The sequence below is a fragment of the Uranotaenia lowii genome, chromosome 1 (genome assembly GCF_029784155.1).
Source record: "Uranotaenia lowii strain MFRU-FL chromosome 1, ASM2978415v1, whole genome shotgun sequence".
Classification (NCBI taxonomy): domain Eukaryota; kingdom Metazoa; phylum Arthropoda; class Insecta; order Diptera; family Culicidae; genus Uranotaenia; species Uranotaenia lowii.
This window is the reverse complement of record NC_073691.1, coordinates 209,961,125-209,985,054: the sequence shown is the minus strand read 5'-3', so window position 1 is coordinate 209,985,054 and position 23,930 is coordinate 209,961,125. Positions and strand designations below refer to the sequence as shown.

At 36.6% G+C, this 23,930-nt stretch overlaps 2 protein-coding genes across 2 annotated transcripts; both read left to right on the top strand.

Annotated features, from left to right (window-relative positions):
- Window positions 1-4,453: 4,453 nt before the first annotated feature.
- LOC129746659 (trypsin 3A1-like) lies at window positions 4,454-22,654 on the top strand. Its single transcript, XM_055740459.1, has 5 exons — window positions 4,454-4,637; window positions 21,483-21,667; window positions 21,723-21,900; window positions 22,007-22,212; window positions 22,283-22,654. The coding sequence occupies exons 1-5, from the start codon at window positions 4,550-4,552 to the stop codon at window positions 22,484-22,486; spliced, it is 861 nt and encodes a 286-aa protein (XP_055596434.1). The 5' UTR covers window positions 4,454-4,549; the 3' UTR covers window positions 22,487-22,654.
- LOC129746665 (uncharacterized) lies at window positions 16,669-19,262 on the top strand. Its single transcript, XM_055740473.1, has 2 exons — window positions 16,669-17,525; window positions 18,691-19,262. The coding sequence occupies exons 1-2, from the start codon at window positions 17,465-17,467 to the stop codon at window positions 19,050-19,052; spliced, it is 423 nt and encodes a 140-aa protein (XP_055596448.1). The 5' UTR covers window positions 16,669-17,464; the 3' UTR covers window positions 19,053-19,262.
- Window positions 22,655-23,930: the final 1,276 nt, after the last annotated feature.

Here is a 23,930-nt window from a genome sequence, read left to right as displayed (position 1 = left end):
CGTAGTAAAATGGAGGTTTTGAATATTTTCAGTTGAGTGTAGATTATCATAGATATATAACAGTTTGCAAATCACAGAGTTCAGATATTGGAAGAACGTTATTTTTGTCATTTTTGTCATTTTTTGTCATTTTTGTCATTTTTGTCATTTTTGTCATTTTTGTCATTTTTGTCATTTTTGTCATTTTTGTCATTTTTTGTCATTTTGTCATTTTTGTCATTTTTGTCATTTTTGTCATTTTTGTCATTTTTGTCATTTTTGTCATTTTTGTCATTTTTGTCATTTTTGTCATTTTTGTCATTTTTGTCATCTTTGTCATTTTTTGTCATTTTTGTCATTTTTGTCATTTTTGTCATTTTGTCATTTTGTCATTTTTGTCATTTTGTCATTTTTGTCATTTTTGTCATTTTTGTCATTTTTGTCATTTTTGTCATTTTTGTCATTTTTGTCATTTTTGTCATTTTTGTCATTTTTGTCATTTTTGTCATTTTTGTCATTTTTGTCATTTTTGTCATTTTTGTCATTTTTGTCATTTTTGTCATTTTTGTCATTTTTTGTCATTTTTGTCATTTTTGTCATTTTGTCATTTTTGTCATTTTTGTCATTTTTGTCATTTTTGTCATTTTTGTCATTTTTGTCATTTTTGTCATTTTTGTCATTTTTGTCATTTTTGTCATTTTTGTCATTTTTGTCATTTTTGTCATTTTTGTCATTTTTGTCATTTTTGTCATTTTTGTCATTTTTGTCATTTTTGTCATTTTTGTCATTTTTGTCATTTTTGTCATTTTTGTCATTTTTGTCATTTTTGTCATTTTTGTCATTTTTGTCATTTTTGTCATTTTTGTCATTTTTGTCATTTTTGTCATTTTTGTCATTTTTGTCATTTTTGTCATTTTTGTCATTTTTGTCATTTTTGTCATTTTTGTCATTTTTGTATTTTTGTCATTTTTTGTCATTTTTGTCATTTTTGTCATTTTTGTCATTTTTGTCATTTTTGTCATTTTTGTCATTTTTGTCATTTTTGTCATTTTTGTCATTTTTGTCATTTTTGTCATTTTTGTCATTTTTGTCATTTTTGTCATTTTTGTCATTTTTGTCATTTTTGTCATTTTTGTCATTTTTGTCATTTTTGTCATTTTTGTCATTTTTGTCATTTTTGTCATTTTTGTCATTTTTTGTCATTTTTGTCATTTTTGTCATTTTTGTCATTTTTGTCATTTTGTCATTTTTGTCATTTTTGTCATTTTTGTCATTTTTGTCATTTTTGTCATTTTTGTCATTTTTGTCATTTTTGGTCATTTTTGTCATTTTTGTCATTTTTGTCATTTTTGTCATTTTTGTCATTTTTGTCATTTTTGTCATTTTTGTCATTTTTGTCATTTTTGTCATTTTTGTCATTTTTGTCATTTTTGTCATTTTTTGTCATTTTTGTCATTTTTGTCATTTTTGTCATTTTTGTCATTTTTGTCATTTTTGTCATTTTTGTCATTTTTGTCATTTTTGTCATTTTTGTCATTTTTGTCATTTTTGTCATTTTTGTCATTTTTGTCATTTTTGTCATTTTTGTCATTTTTGTCATTTTTGTCATTTTTGTCATTTTTGTCATTTTTGTCATTTTTGTCATTTTTGTCATTTTTGTCATTTTTGTCATTTTTGTCATTTTTGTCATTTTTGTCATTTTTGTCATTTTGTCATTTTTGTCATTTTTGTCATTTTTGTCATTTTTGTCATTTTGTCATTTTTGTCATTTTTGTCATTTTTGTCATTTTTGTCATTTTTGTCATTTTTGTCATTTTTGTCATTTTTGTCATTTTGTCATTTTTGTCATTTTTGTCATTTTTGTCATTTTTGTCATTTTTGTCATTTTGTCATTTTTGTCATTTTTGTCATTTTTGTCATTTTTGTCATTTTTGTCATTTTTGTCATTTTTGTCATTTTTGTCATTTTTGTCATTTTTGTCATTTTTGTCATTTTTTGTCATTTTTGTCATTTTTGTCATTTTTGTCATTTTTGTCATTTTTGTCATTTTTGTCATTTTTGTCATTTTTGTCATTTTTGTCATTTTTGTCATTTTTGTCATTTTTGTCATTTTTGTCATTTTTGTCATTTTTGTCATTTTTGTCATTTTTGTCATTTTTGTCATTTTTGTCATTTTTGTCATTTTTGTCATTTTTGTCATTTTTGTCATTTTTGTCATTTTTGTCATTTTTGTCATTTTTGTCATTTTTGTCAGTTTTGTCATTTTTGTCATTTTTGTCATTTTTGTCATTTTTGTCATTTTTGTCATTTTTGTCATTTTTGTCATTTTTGTCATTTTTGTCATTTTTGTCATTTTTTTTTTTTTTTGTTTTGTAGCGGCCCACCACACTCCCCCACACCAAAAGGCTCAATTGAGCCCCCTGGTAATGGACGCTACTGTTCTCAGCATGTCTGGCAGCAATGAATAATAAAAGTTAACGCGAGCAAATATTAATCATGCTGAGAACACAAAATTGTTTAATGTCGTGCGAGGAAATGTATTATTTAACTAAATTGACAACAATATGAATCTCAATGGAAAATAATTTCCTTTGAAGAGATTCATTATACTATATTTACTATTACACTAATTATATTTACTAATTTTATCAAGTTATGTTCAATAATTTAATAAGATAAAAATACAAACTACAATTTTTTAAAGAATAATAATATTAGAAATTAACGCTACAAATATGCAAAAGGTAAGCAAAACAAAGACTGGTTGATGATCGACTGTTTTAATGGTTCAATTTTTCTTTCAAAAGCTGTATCACTTTGGTTTTGAACATGGAACGATTGGTTATGTTTTTAATATCAGTTGGTAAGGTGTTGTATTTAGTAGGTCCAATAAACGAAATTCTTTTTTGCCCTAATGATGTTGTGGATCGGCTTCGTTGCAAGAAATCTGATTGGCGAGTGTTATGAGTTCGCAACCCCGTAGTAAAATGGAGGTTTTGAATATTTTCAGTTGAGTGTAGATTATCATAGATATATATAACAGTTTGCAAATCACAGAGTTCAGATATTGGAAGAACGTTATTTTTGTCATTTTTGTCATTTTTGTCATTTTTGTCATTTTTGTCATTTTTGTCATTTTTGTCATTTTTGTCATTTTTGTCATTTTTGTCATTTTTGTCATTTTTGTCATTTTTGTCATTTTTGTCATTTTTGTCATTTTTGTCATTTTTGTCATTTTTGTATTTTTTTGCCATTTTTGTCAATTTTGAATTTTTGTCATTAAAAATAAAAAATTTGAGTTGAAATATTGATTTTACTAGAATCGGCTAAAGATTTTTCTTTTTTTGTTAAGCTCAATCCTGTTGTTATTTAGTTAGAAACTTTTTAACCGTTTTAAAGTTGTTATTGTATTGAGTTTAAAACTTTTATCATTCAAATGGGCAATGAACTCATTCACTTTGTTAAATTGAAGCAGAATATCTAGAAACAATGATCACATTTTTGTCAAATTGAAAGTATTTCTATCCCGGAAGAGACTCTCTCCCCACGAAGATGATTTACTACCGAAAGCTCAAGCGCATAAAGATAACAATGCGCCGCACAGGAAATTGTTTACTTTTGCATTCACAACTACCGAAATGAACGACTTCACGGGTGCAAAATGGAAACGACGTGAGAGCATTTGCTTGGGGTTGATAGTTTCCGAAAAGCTTTTGACGAACACAACTCATCCATTCGTTATTGGTGTTAGTAGAACCAAGGACATCGCACCTTTTCATCACCCCTCAATGCACTTCTGAAATTGGCTGACGAGAATGACTGGCAAAGTTCAACCCTTTCGAATGCATCGGACTGTGTTGTGCTCTCTGTTGTTGATGCTGTTGACTTTGATGAGAAATTCGAAGCTTGAATGGAGACAAAAAGACATTCTCAGAAGTGCTCCACTTAACTTCAATTCTCCCCGGAAAAATTCTCTGAGCACAAGTAAAACTACTGATAGTGGTGGCGCCAGAGAGTTGGCAAATGGCAAACCATGTGGCCGGCTCGGATCAGGAGACATCGGCAGAGGCAGAGATGCTAATTGCTAAAACTTCCGCAATTTGTCTCTGGCAATTGCTGCCACGGAGAGGACATCCGGAGGGTGGCACGTGGTTTGGGTTTGCTGTCCTCGCACAGTAACAACAACCTGCGCGCGGTCTCTCGCGCTCTCCGGACTTGAGGCGTACGCAAGCGCGCGCACATTATACGCAGATACCGCACACGACAAATTCACTTATCCATTCCATATGTATGTATAAAAGACGAACGAATTAAAATCCCCAGGCACAGAACAATGCTGACACACTCTTGTTTCGTCTGACGACACCGCCACACAAGAGTGGTTCTCTCGGGACTCGGAATCACCTTTTCTAGCCCTTTTAATAATTTAATAAACGAGTAAAGGTATCGAAAACAGTAATCATATTTGCCTCAGATTCATTCAGGCAAGTCGCGATCCGTGTTCGTTGGCTTAGTTACAAATTCGCGTGATCCCGATTTGTTGTGTGATCTTCGAAAAGTTCCTGCCAGGATGCTGTTTCCGTTGGTGATTGGTGTGATTTCGTTTCTGCGATTGGGGCAGACCGTTGCAGCAAGTGGGAATAGTTCCTGTGATTGTGGTATGTGCATGAGTTCTGAAGAGAAGTTTGAAAAATATGAAACAGGTGACAACAGTTGAAAGTGAAAAGTCAATCGAAAAAACTCTTGTTCAACTCCTAGTGGAATGTTGAAAGGCGATAAAGGTGACAAGAATGTGACAACATGAACGACGCTAATTATGCAATAAATGGAACTAGCAGTGAGAAGAGGATGCATTCGGCACGTTGACAGTGGCGTAGCGATAGTGGAAACAAAATCTTAATTAAACGTTAAAAATATGAACTAGCTGTGTAGGAATTTAATTTTGACAGTTAGTTTATGTTAGTTAAATATTCAAACCAAGTGAAGTTAAACTGAACTACATTCAAAACTGTCTCTTTATTATACCTATGGTTTTGGAATATGTCTACAATTATTGTGAACTAACTATTGACGAAAAGGATTAAGCCTAAATTACTGAAATCGCTATGGACACCAAGTTTGAAGGATTTTGTTAATTTATCGCTAGTATCGCTTGATCTTCAAGATCAACCTGTATACACATCTCAAAAGGCGATGGAAATCCCGTGCTAAGTGTAAAGTTTTTTTTGTTGTAAACATTGTAACCATGACAATTCGTGACGACAGTTGCATTTTTAAACAAACAATCATCATCGCTGTACCAGCGAAAACTAGTGATAAAATCATTGCCAACTGCTGTTTACGATTCTCGCCTAGGATACATGAACATCCTGGCAAGTGACGAAGAAGGCAAGAAACTACATACAAAGAGGCGCAGTCTGATACCTTTTGAAATAATAAGCTTTCAACCTTGCTGTAGGGCTGCCTTTAAGACTGCATGGTTTTGCTCGATTGGAATGACACTGACAGAAAATCAAAAATTCCAATCGTGACATTTCGTCTCTTTGTTTACTATACGCTCGTTACTTTTTGGATAACGAGTTCTGTAATGGTGTGCGTGTTTGTTCGTCGCCTTTCTTTGTACCTCAGTGCTTCAAGATTACCTATACATAACACTTAAATCTTTGAACAAAAGTTTTTAAGTTTTTAAGTTAACATGTAAACTTTCATAGAAAAATGATTGCACAATCGAAAAAGCGTTTCACGTTTTTTTTTTGCTAAACCGTTTTTTACTACTTGTTTAAATACAGATTTTGGGTGATGATATTCAATTGAATTAATCAATTGAAAGTTCTGAAAAAGTTATAAGTCTCTCGAATTGAATAAACAAGAAATATTGAAAGTTATGTGTATCAACATCTAGATAAAAAGTTTTAGAAAAAGATTTTTCACTGCTTTTATACAGTATATGTTTAAAAATGGTTCACATTATGAACGAAGGTTTAAAATAATAATAGGGGAAAGTGTTCCTAAGTGCGCTTTCAGTTGTTTGATGAAATGACCTACAAGACTGGTCTATAAGGCTAATCATAGATTATTTTGATTGTAGATTTTAAAGTTTTCTACGAAATTTAACAGTTTTACTAAAACTGTTGATTAAAAATCATTTCCAACAATTTTTTTAAGTTATTGATTAATTTTGAATTATTGAGCTTAAATGTAAAATTTAAATTTTTTGAGAAAAATTATTAGCGAAAACATAAAAATTTGGCTCGTGTTTTCGTTCGCAAATTTTCAAAAAAAAGTGAATCAAAGCAATCGAAAGATTCCTTTTAATTCAACCACGGTACACTTCTTCAATTTTAAAAACCGTGGTTGAATTAAAAGGAATCTTTCGATTGCTTTGATTCAGTTGAATCATTCAACCAAGTAGGCTCATACCACAACAGAGTCAAAAAAAAGTTTATCTAGAACCCCCGGTTCTTTCCTGAAAGTGCTTTCAATTGGGAAGAGTCTCCTCAATAATGGGGCAAATTTTCAGAGATGCCGATGTTTTCTTTTTAAAGGTCCAAAAAAAGATACCGTGCCGAATCGTGAAATTTGAATCAATTCAAACTTGATAAGCTAAGGTGTTTGTCAGGGAAAAAAAATTATAAATCTTACGATTTTTTTCTCGTTTAGATTGAATGATATTCTGCAGAGTTGATGATTGTGTGATAACGAGAAAAATCGTGAATATTTGGATGACTGTAAATAGTTTAAAATGTCATTCTATTTCAAACAAGATTGCTTTGTTAATAAATTTGACAGATTATTTCTTGCGATGGAGTCAGCATATCGTGAAATAGTTTTGTTTTATCACATAGAATAAGAAGTTTTCCATCAAATTTTTATAGTATTCTGTAAACTTTAAATGTTTGTTTTTTTTTCTACTTAAGACTGCTTAATGACGTATTATAATTATTTTTAAATTTGTAGTTAAATGCACATTCTCAGTGTAAAAAACTGATGCTCTTTCTTTGAACATAAATAACGGCACCGGCCACGTCCTAGTGGTCAAAAGATAGGTAGAAAAACGAGAAAATCGGGAATTGAGGAGTGCAATTTTCCTCCATCCTTAGAACAAATAATCCAGCTGCCTAGGAAGCCTCAGTAAGATTCAGTTAAAGACACTTGGAAATTGGGTCTAGTCATCTAAAGTCAAACAGCCAAAACACCGGAAGACAGGGTAGCTAAAATCACCTCGGCCACACAACAGCGAATTCATCTGCATTCCCATTTATAGATCCTTCGAAATTTTATAATATTCAATGTTTATTCAATTTACATGATGAGCAAAATTTGAAATTTCTTGTCCGAGCTTGGAAAATATTTAAAAAGGGTTTTTGAATCAAAAAGTGGTAAAAGTTAATCGTAATTCGATCGATCGTAATTAAATCGATAATTTGTTGTTTAACCCTAATCCACTCTTGAGTGTCAATATGACACTATTGGAAGTTCGGTGGCTTGCAATTTCATTCGGGTGCACCCAAATAAAACAAAATTGTTGAGAGACATGAATTTTGAAATGCTTAATTTTGCATCATTACTTTTTTTTATGGACGCACCCTGAAAGCCCAGGAAAATAAAACTCCCTAATCAGATCTTGAGTGTCAATTTGACACTCTACCATCAAGTTTATAGTTTGGAAAACCTCGTAATATAACTCAAATATATTTGTCGGATAATTACAACATTTCAGTATCCGTTATTCAATGTCTAAAAAAAACGGTAAAACATGCTTCGGAAAAAAGGCTGAAGATCAGCTACAGAATGCTCCAAAAATTTACTTTGTGTTCAAGAAACCTGAAGTTAGAAGCTATACGTTCCACCCAAGGATATATTTTTTAAAATTTTTAATGATCATGACCACAAAAATGTGAAAAAGTGGAGTAATAACCAGGATGGAGAAATTTCGCCCGTCACGCTTGACCGGACTAGTTTTTTTTTCATCAAGAGAAAACGGATCCGAACTCAATTGACGGAACCTCACTACTCACATGATGGATAAAGCACGACATAGTCAATAATTCTAACTATCGTTTTTTTCTTTTTTTTCTAATTTTGGACCAATGAAAGTGCCTTATTAGCCAGCAATTCTAAGCGTATAGTCTATAGCATCTTTGTCTTCTATGCCATCTGTTTTGAAGTCGAATCTTGGTCATTGAAAAATATGGCAGATTTGAGATTATAGCAGTTTAGGACGTAAATAGATCATATTGTATGTATAAACCTTTGGCACTCTCGTGTTGAATATCACATTTCAAACAAATTTAAATTTTTTCCGAGGAAGAATAAATGTATGAGATATTTTTGATAAATTACAGGGCGCTGATTCCAAATATTCATTAAGTTTTATTTGTCTGCTCTTGTTTTTAAGATAATTCTTGAAAATAGTTAAAAATTCATCAAAACGAATGTATACAATTTTTCTTGTCAAAGCTGTAAATGATTGCAAATATTTTGAAAATCAAGCTTCTCACTCAATAATGAACTTTCCCGAAGACTACGAGTAATTTTAATTTAAAAGAAAAAAGTTTTCAATTTTATTTTTGTTTTTTTTTTAAATCTTTTTATTTGCAAAAATGGAAATTTTGAAGTAATTTTAGAAGTTTTAAATATTTTTTATTTTTAAAACCATAAGTCAAATCGGTTTGGCGCCTTCAATAAAGTTGTTAAATGAGTTAAAATCTTTATTAACCAATTATCATCTATTCATTTCGATTTTTTTGGGCTTGAAAATACCGATTTTAATGTGGCATCACTGGGTACAACTAATTGAACGACTTGCTGGTAGGGAGCAACGATAGCCATAAAAATTGAAAACGGGCTTGCTGGCAGGAGGAATAATAAGAATAAATGCGTTTCCTGTTCGTCTTCGGTCGTTTGAATGTGATTGGTGAATGCTTGACTATGAATTTCTTTTAGCTTCACACGACTGGGGGATGAGTGACTGGCAAACGAAGATACCCCATCTTAGTAACAGTCAATCGAGTTGGACGGACCAAGAGGCTTCACAGTCGCAGCGTGAAGCCTCATGACGATGAGTTTTCTCAAGCCTGGTAATAACCGTACTTTTCAATCAATGGACCGTCAAAATTGTTCAAGTCACACTTCAGGTTGCTTGGACACAAAGTGATTTTTTTAAGCATTCCGTAGCTGATCTACAACCATTTATCCGAAACAAGTATTTTAGAAAGATATATTAGTTTTAGTCACGCCTGCTATCAGATTTTGTACAGTTACAATATCAATTTTCTACGCGGCAGATCGCCAGTTTACTTTGAACTGCTTCTCGCTGCTAACAGTTTTTTGGGTCTTCTTAAAGTTCAACCTGAATGTTGTTAGCGGCATACCACTCCATTGCCTTTTTCCATATTGGCAGGATGCCAAATCCGACCAAAATAGCACAGACAAATCATTATTATTCAGAAAAAGCAACAAACGCTTTTGACGACACTCTTTCACGTAAATTTCCTGGTTGACGGTTCCGGTTGCAACTAAAATGTCGCTTTTTGAGGCACAGATACAGATAGCTTCCAAACGAAATATTTCTTTATATGCTTGAAAATGTAGGCCATCTTTCTGCTTCCGGTTGTTGTGTTGAATACTCTTGTCGTATACAGCTCCCGAGATCTTGTTTTTTGCAGTTAGGTTTTGCTTATCGTTGCAATTTGGAGTCACTACCTTCTTACAAGTCGATAGTCCGGATCGCTTTTTTGCTTCATGCACGATTGTAGACGATATTCACAACTTATCTGTAACATCACTGCGGCTCTCGGCTTTCGGTTTCTCCCAGATCCAGGCTTCCTAGTTGTCGACAAACGTTCACCGAACAATTTTATTATTTTGGTGATGGTTGAACTGACCCATTATACTACCTTACTATTTCTGCGTGCGTGTAGTTTCTATTTTCACGGCGTGTGTAGGGCTAAGTGGTGTAACTATGAACAAGGAGTAATTCCGAACAAACGCCATACTTTTCAAAATGCGGGGTAATTATGAACACGTGATTTCTCAGCATTGGTTTATGATTAAAATTTACTTTTTACCTTCAAAATCACGATAATTATCCAACTCTTGAAAATAAGCCTAAAACATTACTTTATATTTTTTTAAGAACTTTAGATCTGTGATTATATAAAAAGATGCCTCCCAGCTATGTAAAACTGTAAATAACCTATAACTTCGTAACAGTAAATTCAAAAAATCAACAAATCTCACTGCAACGCACTGTTTAGATGTGGTTTCAATCTAGGAATAAAGTCAATATCAAAAGTTATCACATAACAAGAATCGTTACAGTGTTCATAATTACCCCATAGACAAGGGGGTAATTATGAACAAACGGGGCAATCATGAACAAGCGTTTAACGCCCACAAGCTGCAACTTAAAAATTAGAATCTTAAAATGAAGAAGGGAACCAGTCATTCATTTTTGGTTACTTTCCAGAATTTCAACATTAAAGAGTAACTTGTTTGAGCTGATAGTATGAAAAACTGAGTAGTTTTGAATAATTACCTCACCTAGCCCTACAAAAATTTTGTTTCGGAGCTTCTCTTGCCTGGAAACTCTTTTGATAACTAAAGATCTAATGTGAAAATCCAAATAGAAGCATAATTCTACACACACACACACCAACAAAATGAAGGCTTTTCAGGGTTTTATATGAATGATTTTAAAAACATACGGCAAATTTAGGTTCGCCACTTTTTGATCCGAGATCAGACAAAATATTTATGGTACTTAGGGGTCCAGTTTCAGTTACTTCAAGTGTCCATATTTATTTGGTCATTTTACAAAGAAAGTACTGATACAGTACTACTGATCATTGTTTTTTGATTCCAATAAAAACTATTTAATTATGACCAGTTAATGTTCTTTCCGTTTGTATTTAAACTCATTGAACATCCTGTACCTGCTATATTCACTAACATTTGCTTGATATGTGAATTTCAGTAGTTTGGAAAATTGATGAAAAAAACTATCAAATTGCTTGATGATAATGTTAGTGATAAAAATCCAAAACACTCTACTCTCCAGATTTTGTGATTCTTAGCTTTGCCGGCTCACTCTGTCACTTCACGTGACCTCTAGACAAACTTGATTTTTTCCTCGCAATTAGACAACCACCATTTCAATCCAAATAAGTACCGGGATTGTGATTCCTATTCACGCGAGTTGTCAAAAATTTTAATTAACAATATGATTTACGAGCGTCATAATAATTTTTGCAGCGCCCGACAGCCTACACCACTGTCAATGTCATCTACTCATTTTTCGGTGGCCAAGTTCACACGTTCGGCGATTCCCACTGCTTTGCGCTTCATTTTGCATGGCCAATCAGTGGCGTTCCTAGGGTTCAACGATCGCACCGCCACCCGATGCTTCCGCTTTGATGCAGTTCGGCAGACGCTTCTGCTAGAAGCCGGGCTTGTTTGCATGCGGGTGGACAGATCGATTGATCGATCGTTGGGGTTGGGGTCTCTCTCTCGGTTTCAGTCTCACTTTGGCTCAGTTGTTGACTGGAAGTGTTGGACGCCTCACGGTGTTGAGAATCGCTCGTTTTTTTTTTGGTTTTGGGTGGAGGACCCAATGAAATGGGGTCGAATTTTCGACTGTTTAACATTGAGTGTTGATCGCTTTCGAAGATAGTGAACTTACCTGTGAACGGAGCAATTGGACAAATTTCGCGGTGAGAATGAAGAATTTTTTTTAATCATTCAGTTGCTTGAAAACTAGTCTAGTGATGCTCGTGAAATGGAGTTAAAAAAATTACTGTCTTAGTTGTATTTGACGGGAGTTTTTCTTAAAAAATAAAGAGACAATTTTATTGTAACGGAAAATTATTTATTTTTTTTTTTTAAATTAAAAAATAGATTTTAAAGTTCTTTGTTTATTCTGTGTCATCAACCAAACTTATTGGCCTGTTTTTGTTTTTTTTTGCCTATGGCTATCACATCACACCTCTCATTTGAGTCTAGTTGGTTTGGTGGTAAAGGAAAGGGGAAACTTAAGCTACAAAGGGCCGATAAAAATACGGCACGACAACAACTGCCATGCAGATTATTAGCGACATTCGCATTGAAATTTCATAACTCTGTTTACCTTGAGCTGTTCGTTGAGGGCATTCGTTATGTTCAGTTTTTTTTAATGACTCTACTGGACAAGTACTTGCTAGCTCAATGGCAGTAGTATGGTCAGTGTCAATAACTAGTAGATATACATTGTACGCTATCGCTGATGGCATAAATATGCATTGCATCGGAAGGTCACAGATTGGCGTGCATAATCTGAATACTGATGGTCAGGGTTGGTCGGCTCTTCTCAAAAAACAAAGAGCCGGGAGCAACCAACACTTTTTTCAGTTCGGCTTCCGAGTGTAATACTCTTTCGATGATTGTGCTCCACTCGTTACCCGAGTTTACACGAGCTGTAAGTGACTCGGACGGCAAGTGTGAGAGCATTTGCATCCGAGTGGGAGAAAGAGAATTCTAAACAAAGAGCGCCCTGTGTTTCAGTCATACACCTCAGAGCAAAGAAGGAAAAAAATATTTAGACTCCCACCACACAACGTTGAAAAAAAAATAAACAATTACTATCCGCTACCATGCCTACTGCTGTTAGCTGTTTTGATTTTTTTTTTGCAAGAGGTAGCGTTCGAAGAAGAGGTGACAGGTGGTTTCATCAAAAAATTAGGACACAGCGAAGCAAGGAATATTTAAAGAAGGTAGTGTCGAGGCAGCCTTGCTTTAGTATTAGTACACACTGCGACGTCACAATCACGAAAAATCTGTTAATTTACTAGGAAATTTGTCTTTTTCTTTGATAATTTGAAGAATTTGCTGGAAATGTTCCACTTTTAATACCTGTTATTCTAGAAGAATTCTTACTCTTCAAGATTGGACTTCAAGAAAAAAGTGGGATTTTCGAGTAATTTTTGCATGAAATAGACCATCTAAGTTCGAAAAAATGGTGGATTTTCCCTACTCAAATTTGCAAAATTTTAAAATTAGTTCAAATTCTTCCATGAAAATGATCAAGTCAGTGCAGTTTAAGATCCTTATTACAAAAAAGTTATCAAAAAACAAACTTTTATATAAAACCAATATTATTTATTCGCATTTTAGTAAATCGAGTTAACAATAATCAATTGATGTTAATTGTTCTACATAAGAATTGAATATGGTAAACCGATTGGATAAAAATCATGACAATCAGTTGCACACTCAATAACTACCTGCTAGACCTTTTTAAAGTAGATTTTATCTTCGTTTTTGAACGTTTTAGCTTCAAGATGACATTGCGTTCATTATATATTAAAATGAGAAAAAAACATAATGCAATCTTCAAAGGATCAGAAAATTTCATAACATAGTAAAATAGAGGTCTAACAATACAATCAAAATGAAATTGGAATTCATTTTCGTTCTAAAACATGTTTTTCTTTGAAATTTCTACCATTCGCATATAAATTTTCGATACATTCGTTTTTGTGACGTCACAAAAAAAATCCAATATGGCTCTCGACACTACCTTATTTAAATATTCCTTGACAGCGAAGAACAAAAATCAGGATTTTTCAGGACCCCAGTAGATTGGTGGAAATGAAATCAGTGCTGCAATTTTCTGAAAGCACAAAATGAGAATGACTTTGAATTTCTATCAGTGTAGAAAGCTCAAGCTGACATGAATGGAGCCGAGACGTCAACAAATTCGAAAGCTTCTGATCGGCTCAGTCATTCTCATGCTTTCGTCAAGCTTTGTCGATATAGCTGTCAGTCAGTTGAAAGCTTATTCGTGAACCAGGACAAACTTGTTTCGCTCGGCTGCTACGATAGCGATTTTCGCTCTTTGTATTCGATCAGTGAATGCAGCTTTGGCATTCAATCAGTGTCAGCAAAAGTTGCTGATAATTTCGGTAGACATTTGTTTTTGCCATTTTTGCAATTGGAATTTGAAATGAAAACACGATTTGTAAACCGCTATGACTAAGCGATTTTTCCGATGAGGGACGGGTGGCTTCGTAGGTTAGAAATTTTTTACTGATGTAGAATTTACTAAAACTTTCTCAAGGGTAGTATTTTAGCGACAATGACTTGAATGACAAAATATATTGTCTATTTTTATGACGAATTATCTGCACATAGTGGTTTTTTACTAACCTTCTTTTAGTTTTGCTCAGATCATCTTTGTGATAAATAAAATGACTACCTCATGAATTAATCAATTTTATTGCATTCAGATTATTTTACTAGCAAATCCATAAGTATTCCATAGTACTAACCTGCAATCGTAATTGGTTTTGATAAGTTTCAGGATAAAAATTTAAAAACAAAATGTTGAGAAGTTCAACAAATTTCAATATAAAAAAGTGACATTGCATGCAAGTGACCGACTACTCACATAAAAACGCAATTTTGAAAGGTTTTTTCATAATTAATTTCATCGTTGATTGTTGTGAATCTGTGAACATAGTTTCTTCCGCAAGCCTAGCGAATCGATTCGCCCAAGCTTTGTCACCATTCGACTAAACTTAATGATATTGAAATGAAGCTTTCATCACTATCAGCATTGTTTGCCTGAAACTGAAAATGAAGATTTGCTAATCTCATGAACCTGCAAAGAGCCTGAATGTATACTAACAATCGATGTCTCCGATTGATGAATGAGTGGGCAGAGTGCTTTCGGGATTGAGCTTTCTGTTCATTCTCGTATGAATCCAGTTGGAATTGAACTGACCGATACACTGCAATAAATTCAATTGAATATTGAAAGCTGACACTGAAAATTTGCAGCACTGAATGAAATACAGCTATTCTTAGATTGCATAAATTAAGGCGGAATTGCGGTGCAGTATACGCCTTAATTTATGCAGCAGAAGGGATATGAAGTTAGTTGGCTTTTAGTTTATACCGAAAAACACCGTTCAAATATCATCTGAACCGAAGATTACCATTGGTTTAAGAGGTTGAACTGTTTTTATTGCAAAATCAATTGCAATTAAGATCAGGACGGCTTCTAGAAAATCAGGACACCGCTGGGAGCTTTGATTCGGAAAGTAGCATCTTTTCTTGTGAACGTACCAAGAATAAACTGAGTTAGCTCTCGAATTCTCCTCAGCATATTGCGCAACAGATTTTTTTCCGGAGAAGGGAATTCTCTTCATCAGCGGATATGAATGCTCTCGCTCACTCTTATGTGTTGACAATCTCACTCTTCATTTCAGTGCGATTTATCTCTCCCCGCACCGATTGGGGGAGCAGACGAAAAAAATTGCACTCTCTTTTACTGGACAAGCCGATCTGAGGAGTTTTGCCACCCATGCTGATGGTGCATCCTAATGACCAGTTAAGTACTTATGGTTTGGAGGCCCAAGGGGATCGCCTTTGTACATTTTGAAAAAAAAAAAACATAACTCGTTAGTTAATGATTCAAACACAACACAGCGTATTCTTTTATGAGCTCAATTTTATTCTAGAGACTCTGACCAATCACAGGCCAATGAACAAATTTACATCAACGATTTATCGAATATAAAATTTAGTGCACTACGACGGTTTTCTTTTAAAACAAATTAAACATATAGATAATATCAGAGGTTTTGATTGATGTTGCCTGTTCTATTTGGCCCTATCTGTTCCTAAATGTTCGAATACCCAGTATTAGGTATTACCTCGCACAGTGGATACATTTTTTTCATTCACATACTGAACTGTGTTGCTTCTGTGCGAAAATTGTGAGAATACTAGTAGGTTGCGTTTACACAAAAACCTATAGGTATATGTCTGTTTCCAGTTCACATTTCTCATCGTGATCATTAGGATCGTTTTACAGCGAAATTGTTTTGCGGGATACCATTCCTAGACTTTTGTTTTCGCAACAGCAAGATATTCACGTGATCACAGCACAGCACAGCTCGTTTGAAGTGTGCGTAAAAACACGCTCTCAAACCACTGAGCTCGCTATACAAGGGAATTCTCTTTCTGAGTTTCTCATGTATAGTTAGCTAGTGTAGAGCAAAGGCGGGACAATTCATGGGAGCTTTTCATCAAAAATGCCCTCTAGCCTAAAATTTCAACACCTATAAAGCTTTCTCCTATTGGCGCACTAATGCCTGTCTATCTACCTTTCTTTCAAATTTCTATAAAATAAAATTCTCACTAGTTTTTCATTACGCCGAACATGCCATTAAAATTATAATCAACTTTAATTTATGAACGCATCCTGAAAGCCCAGACTGGAAACTCACTGATCAGACCTTGATTTACAATTTAACAATCCTCATTAAAAATTGCTGTATCTCGTTTGTTTTTCAACCGATTATAGAATTATCTCGCTCTCTTCAAACTGTTCGAAACACTGCGAAACGCAAATGCGAGGTCTGCCCCCTGCAGTGCAATTAAGACGAGCGAAAAGGCACGTTACAGGCAACTCTGCGCGAGGACGCCAACGACAACTCCTGGGGCGACGCTTACAGGATTGTCATGGCCAAGACGCGCAGCGGGGGTGTGCCGCAGGAAACGTGCCCGAACAAACTGCTCGAAATCGTCAACGCGTCTCACAGCACGAAAAAGTCACGTGGCCAAGGGTTTCCATATGGCTGGGAGAAGAAGCAGATTTCGAAGGTAGAACTGCAGGATATTACTAAGTCGCTCCAGTTGAACAAAGCTCCGTGTCCGGATGGCATCCCTAACGTAACAGTGAAAGTCGCGCTCATGAAACACCCTGAAATGTTCCGGTCATCACTGCGTCAGTATGTGGATGAGACGGTCTTTCCAGTTGAGTGGAAGCGGTAGCGATTGGTGGTCAGGCCAAAACCAGGAAAGCCATCAGTATATCGTCCGATTTGTTCACCTGGATACGGATGGCATGGTGCTGAAGAAGGTGGTCCAGAGCAGGATACGGTTCTACACCGACGGCGTGAACGGCCTTTCCGATAACAGTTTGGTTTTCGGAAAGGCCGCAGCACGGTGGATGCCATTCGAATAGTCATGGAAGGAGCAGACGAAGCCAAACTAAGAAGAGAGGAGAGGAGACCGGTTTTGCGCAGTGGTCACCCTTGACGTGAAGGATGCCTTCAACAGCGTCAGTTGGGCAGAGATTTCGCCGTCGCTCATTCGTATGAGGATTCCGGCATATATTTATAGGATGGTGGTGGAGTGTTACTTCCGTGACCGCCAACTACAGTATATGACCATCGAGGGATTAGACACAGGGAGTGTCTCGGCAAGAATTCCACAAGAATCGATACTTGGCCCGGTATTGTCTAACATCATTTACAACAAACTGCTGAGACTGTGTCTCCCCACGGGGGTGAAACTTTTGGGATTCGCCGACGACGTTGATCTTCTGACATTGGGCTCACCAACCGAAGAGGTACAGCTACTTGCCACAGTAGTGACTGAGAAGGTGAAAAGTTGGATGCGCTCCAAGAACTTGCGTCTGGCTCACCACTAGACCGAGATGGTGCTGGATCACAAACCTGATTTCAGCACAAACAGGGAAGATTGCAGCTTGACCGAATGTAGCATCTAAGTAGTCAAGTATTTCTATACTGTTTATCTTATGTCAACGTAAGATCATTATTAGTTTAACCACGGATCTTGAAGGTTCAAGATGCTACAAATTGGCGACGAGAATAAAAATCTTATTTTGAAACTTTTTGGAATCCATCAGCAGTTCAACATCAGAAGAATATTTTGAAGAATATCAAGATTTTTGTGTTTCGGTCAAAGGACAATAATGGTAACAAAAATTCACTTTCACTTTTCGTGTCGATTAAGTACGTAGTGGGTTAAGCATAACTGTAAAGCTACGGAACTCGGAAGTGCCTCAGACACAGCCTGACGACGTTCGAAATGTGGGAGTTGTTGACGAAGCCCGGTGAAACGGGTAAATTTCGAAGCAACTACCCAAAGTATGGTGACAAATGTTACTATGCAGTCGACAATTGTAAAAGGCTGGAGGTGCCGATTGTAGTGCGTAGTTTGTATGCCAATACAGTAAAGCTACGAAAATACCTCAGACACAGCACATGGTTCTCGAGATGTAGGAACTGTTTCCGAGACCCGGTAAAACGGGAGTTTTTGGAACAGTTGCCCGAAGTGTGGAAACATGCGATGTTTCCATGCAGTCGAGAATAAATCCTTGGCTGGAGGCAAATCAGTACATGGTACTCGAATTGTGGGAGCTTACAGCTGCCCAAAGTATGGTAATTTCTTTTACCATGCAGTCGAGTGTAAAGCCTGACTAAAGAGAATATATTAAAAATGAAATGAGATAGTATGGTATCTAAATTCGTCCAACAACTACAAAGCTAAGACTAGGCCTTCTGCTAAGTCGTTCTCGAGTGCGTGCGTGGCATTAAAGTGCCTTTTGGCACCATATGAATCGAGGAAGAATGCGATTGACATAGGATCGGGCAGTATCTGAGTTAAATGCATTAAATCTCATAAAACATGGTACAACTTTGCAGTGGAACCTTATCAAGTCTAGTGAAGGTTACCTAGACTCATCTAAATGATAGGGCAGGGGAAGTACAATGAAATAATTGAAAATTTAAGAATGGAAAAAGGGAGGGAATGTAGCATCTAAGTAGTCAAGTATTTCTATACTGTTTATCTTATGTCAACGTAAGATCATTATTAGTTTAACCACGGATCTTGAAGGTTCAAGATGCTACACCGAATCCAAGCGTGCTATCAAGTACTTGGGGGTGATGATCGACGATCGGCTGACTTTTACGGCCCACATCGACTACGCCTTCAAAAGCGGCAATAGCAACAGCAGCCCTCTTGTGGGCCAAGTCGAACAACTCAGCGTTCCGCTGCAGAAGAGAAACGGTCCTGGCGAGCGTGACCTCGTCAATTTTGCGGTAGGGAGCGGCAGCCTGGAAAGCAGTCTTGAGCAGGAAGTGTACTCGGTAGCTGCTGATGTTGTAGCGGGGGTCATGCCCATCTCGGTCTTGTTAGAGGAAGATATCTTCTGCTACGAGCACAGAAACATGCCCGGTGTGCGGAAACATGCCAGAGAGGCCTCGATGTCCTATTGACAGCACCATTGGGACAGCTCAGAATGCGGCCTCTCCCTAACGTCGGATTTTGGATGGATCGGAAACATGAAGAGGTGGATTTCTGCATAACGCAGTTCTTGATTGGTCACGAATGCTTGCCGTCTGTGGACCCGACATGACAGCCGACAACATGAGGATGCCAAAACATGACGTGTGATCAGCTATAAGTTCACCCGGATCATGACTGCTCTGCAGAGGCGTTGGAACCAGCACCAGTCCGCGACCGGTGTAGGGTGACTCCTTCGCCGGGAGCATCTGAGTAGAGTGCGTCCGAACCTAGCAGTAAAGCATACAACGATAAGACTTTACCTTCTGCGTATGTCGAGCTGCTAGGTACGTCGCGAACGCTTTGTAGGATGCCTCCATCGCTGCGGAGTATCCGAGTAGACCGTGCTCCCTACGACGGAAGCTGTGGGGATAAGTCTTGACCTTCTTTGCAATCGAAATCGTTGGGAGAAAAGTATTCACGCCGTGGAATACTCTTGAATAGAGTAACTTCATGTCGTCGGCGGGTGAGTCACTCGAGTCGGTGTAGGATGACGTCTTCGTCGGGAATCATCTGATTAGCTTCGTAAACGCAACGGACGTGTGCTGTGCCAGACGCGTGTCCAAGATAAGCTGCTCTCGATCGTCAAACGGACGGGCAAAGAGAAGAGGGCCTCGAGCCGTACGAAGCAGAGTCGTTAGAGGAGAGGTCCTTAGTCTTGAATCGTAACAAGAGGCAGGGTATATATGCTGGAGTTTTGTCTTGAAAGCTAGTAAGCCGATGAGCGTAGAGGGTACATAGTATCTACAGTCAACCAATTGCACCCATGGACCCAGAGTAGCATACTGGGGAGACGCGGTGGCTTGCGGTGCCTTGGAATGTAATCTGTAAAAAGGATTTACCAACTGGGTAATCAACTAATAAAAAAAAAACAGTCCGAAACAAATAAGGAATCCTAGAAAGGTACTTTAGAATATGACTGATGATTCTTAATTTTCCGAGATCCTTCGGCTGGCTTGAACCCACAATCCATTATATGTATATCAGTTTTCCTATTGGGCCCTCTCCTACCCCTCACTAATTTCCGATAATGGAGTTAAGAAAATTGGAATGTTCTTTCAATAAATGATTACACCAAGGTTTTTTTACACTGTATGAAGTCTACCATTAACATACAGGATTTGGTCTATTTTCTCTCCGGAATCGTTTAAACCCTCTACTGCATGGACAATGAAAATAGTTTTTTCAACAGTTATAATTGTTTATAGAGTGTTAGAAATGAGATGTTTTTTTATTTTTTTTCAGGTTTTGAAAATGTAAATTGATTTTTTGAAGCAATCACATTGTTTGAATTCTCTTACAATACTGAATAATGCTCAAAAATGCAACCTTCGAGGGCATATACGGGCTAGTATGCAGTAGAGAGTGAAATCGCGTGAACCGTGTAAAAGAACCAAGCTAGTGGTTAAAAAGCCAAGTGCAAAAAAAAACGTCCAACCCGTGTCAAAAACCATTTTTACTCATGTTTTGAATCTTACCTTGTAACTATTTAAAACTAATACAAAACTCGTGAAAAACTGTAGGATCAAAAATCATAATATGATAAAAAAAAATGAGACTAGAGGAACTTCACTGAATTAGTCAAACTAACTGTAAAGGGCCTAAAATAGAACTTGAATTTTGACTAGAAATTCGAAATGGCAAGGAAAACTAAATCAATTTCTTCTTTCTAAAGAATGCCTACGTTATAGAAAATGAATTTGTACTTAGCATCGATTCACTTCATTTTTCCAATTTTTGCAAGAAAGGACTGTGCGTGTAGACACGTCTGCAATCTCGAACTGCTAGGCCACACCCGGCCTGGGGGACAACACTACGCCCCATTGGACTAGCTCACTCGCACTAAGACATTTCGGGAAGAGAAGCATGCCGATGCTATCAGGTTGATCCAGCATCGCTATTAATGGGAACTGCCATTCCACTAATTTTTGAAAAACCTGAACAAACTATAATTTTTCGACTACAAATTTGAAACATGTGGAAAAAAAAAATTACCGTCCGGTTCCGTCAACGCCTACTTGCTTCAATTTACGTCAACTTTCCAATCCTCTTTACAAAATTAATCTAGAAAGATTTAAACAATTTTGACGGTTGATTGATGGAAACGTACGGTTTTAACACCACTTTTTTCATTTTATGTGGTCATGATCATTCTAAAACTATAAAATCTGTACAAATCAATTGAGAAACAAGAGAGATAATGCGGTTTGAGTTAGGAATGTTCATCTGATGATGGTTAAAAGATAATTTTCATTATAACAAAACTATAAAACGAAATGGTTTCGAAAGCATAAGTTAAATGAAAGCAATGACGTAAACAAATTCAGACAGAAAGAATAACGATTTTATGCATTTTTTTACAGTATGCGGCATCAATGGTCGATCGAATCGAATCGTCGGCGGGGTGGAATCCGAGGCCCACGAGTATCCCTGGCTGGCTGGACTGTTCCGACAGGGTAAACTCTATTGCGGCGCTTCCGTCGTCACCAAAAACTATCTCATCACGGCAGCTCACTGTGTCAACTCCTTTGAACCGAGTGAAATCAGGGTAAAAATTGGTTTGAAATCTGATTGTCCATTCTGAAATATTTATTCTTTTGAAGGTTTATCTCGGAGGACATAACATAGCCAAGGACTACACGGAGTTGCGACGAATCAAACGGATCGTCGATCACGAGGATTTCGATATTTTCACCTTTAACAACGACATCGCTCTGCTGGAACTGGACAAACCACTAAGATATGGACCAACAATCCAGCCGGCCTGTTTACCCGACGGAAGTAATTCAAAACTGATCTGTGCCACTTTCAATATAAACCTTTTTCTGAATTTTCTGATTACAAGCATTGATTAACTCACTATTTCCAACCTTCTATCTTTTTTAAGACACCCTCGATTTCGCGGGATCTCTAGCCATCGTAGCCGGTTGGGGCCGGGTGGAGGAACAGCGGCCGCCCTCGAAGACGCTGCGATCGGTTGTGGTGCCCATCTGGACCCAGCAGCAGTGCCTGGAGTCGGGCTACGGAAGCAAGAAGATCACCGACAACATGATGTGTGCCGGGTTCCACGACGGGAAGAAGGATGCCTGCCAGGTCAGAGATTTTCAATTGATGTTTGAAATTATTGTACTTTGACTCTTATTCTTGGTTTCTCAATCTACAGGGTGACAGTGGTGGTCCGATGCACAAGATGGGTAACGCCGGAAGCATGGAGGTGATCGGAGTGGTGTCCTGGGGTCGTGGCTGTGCCAGACCCAATCTGCCGGGTATCTACACCAGAATCGTTAACTATTTGCCATGGATTATGCAGAAACTGGATGGTGAATGCGTTTGTGTACCACGGGATGTTGCTGCAAGGAATAACTAGGGTGTCCGGAAGTTGTCCACGATCTCATTTGATTTGAATTGACCTATCCAACAGCTGTTATCTATTTATTGTTTCTAGTCAACAAATTTAACTTAAGAGTACCATTTTCTAAAAGTGTCTAGTTGTAATGCCAAATATTTTTGAAATATATCGATTATAAAATAACGAGTCACTTTAAATGGAGGATATTAATTTCAACCAATGTTGATTTATGAAAATTCCAATAATGTCTAAGTCATTCAATATTCCATACGATTTCAAAAAAGTGTAGTGATTTGATTTTTTTTTTATTTTTCTTTATTCTGAATATTTCTCAATTCATATACTTCTCTAAGTTTAAAGAATATTTTCCACTCGATCAAGTCAAATTACCTACTTCAGCCAACAACGTTTTGTTCTTTATCATGTCGAATTTGCGAATTTTCTTTATATCGTACCTACACTGTTGACAGAAAATACTTAATCCTATCATGACTTTATGATCAAATAAAGTCGTTTACATGTGACAAGATTGTACATAGGCTTGACCAAAATGATAATTAAGTTTGATTGAATTTAATGATGGAGCTTTGACTGAATTTTGTTTTTATTCATAAAAGTTTCGGGGAGTTTCAAAACCAAACCTTTAAATTACCTGGCAAGATTAAATAATTTGTTTGGTTCTTGTCATTTAAGGATGTCAGAATATTTTCCAGACATATTCGGACCGGGCAAATCTGGTCAATTTTATTTAAAAACATGTCTGGATTTGGGCATCTGATTTCAAAATATTCAATCCAAAATCCGGGCAATACCCGAACAAATTTAGTCTGAATTACGGAATTATTCAATAAAAAAATATCTAGAAAATATATTTTTTTCATCAAAACACATTATCAGATTTTAAATCGTATTTTATGTTGGACCCACTGTGTGGAGACAACATCGTGTAGAGAAATAGTTCTATATTTGACGCTCACTGTATATGTATCTTGAATAAATATGCTTCACTTGTAGTTTGACTTTCTGAAGAGAAACACGCGTTTCTAGTTCTGCTGCTGATCCGATTCCGAAACCCCTATTCCACTGTTGGACCTGCAACCAGGTTATGTGGCCAGGTTGTGATCCCTGTTAAAGTGAGGACGAATCAGTTGCGTTTTTTCGGAAACCAGAAGTCATTTTGTGCGTCGGTTCGCATTGTTATTTTTCGCGAAAGTCGTGTGTGTGTGTCGGAAGTGTTTTTCGAGAACTTTCGGCGAAATGGAGTGGGCTCGTGTCGCAAGACTAAATAATTCGAATTACCCGTCGTGGTCGTTTTCGGTACAAGCTTTGCTTCGGCGAGACCAACTTTGGAAATTCATCGAACCGGGCGTAGCACCAGCCCCCATAACGGACGCTTGGCGGGAAGGTAACGAGAGAGCGTTGGCTACTCTGCAGTTGTTAGTGGAAGAGAGCCAGTTCAGTT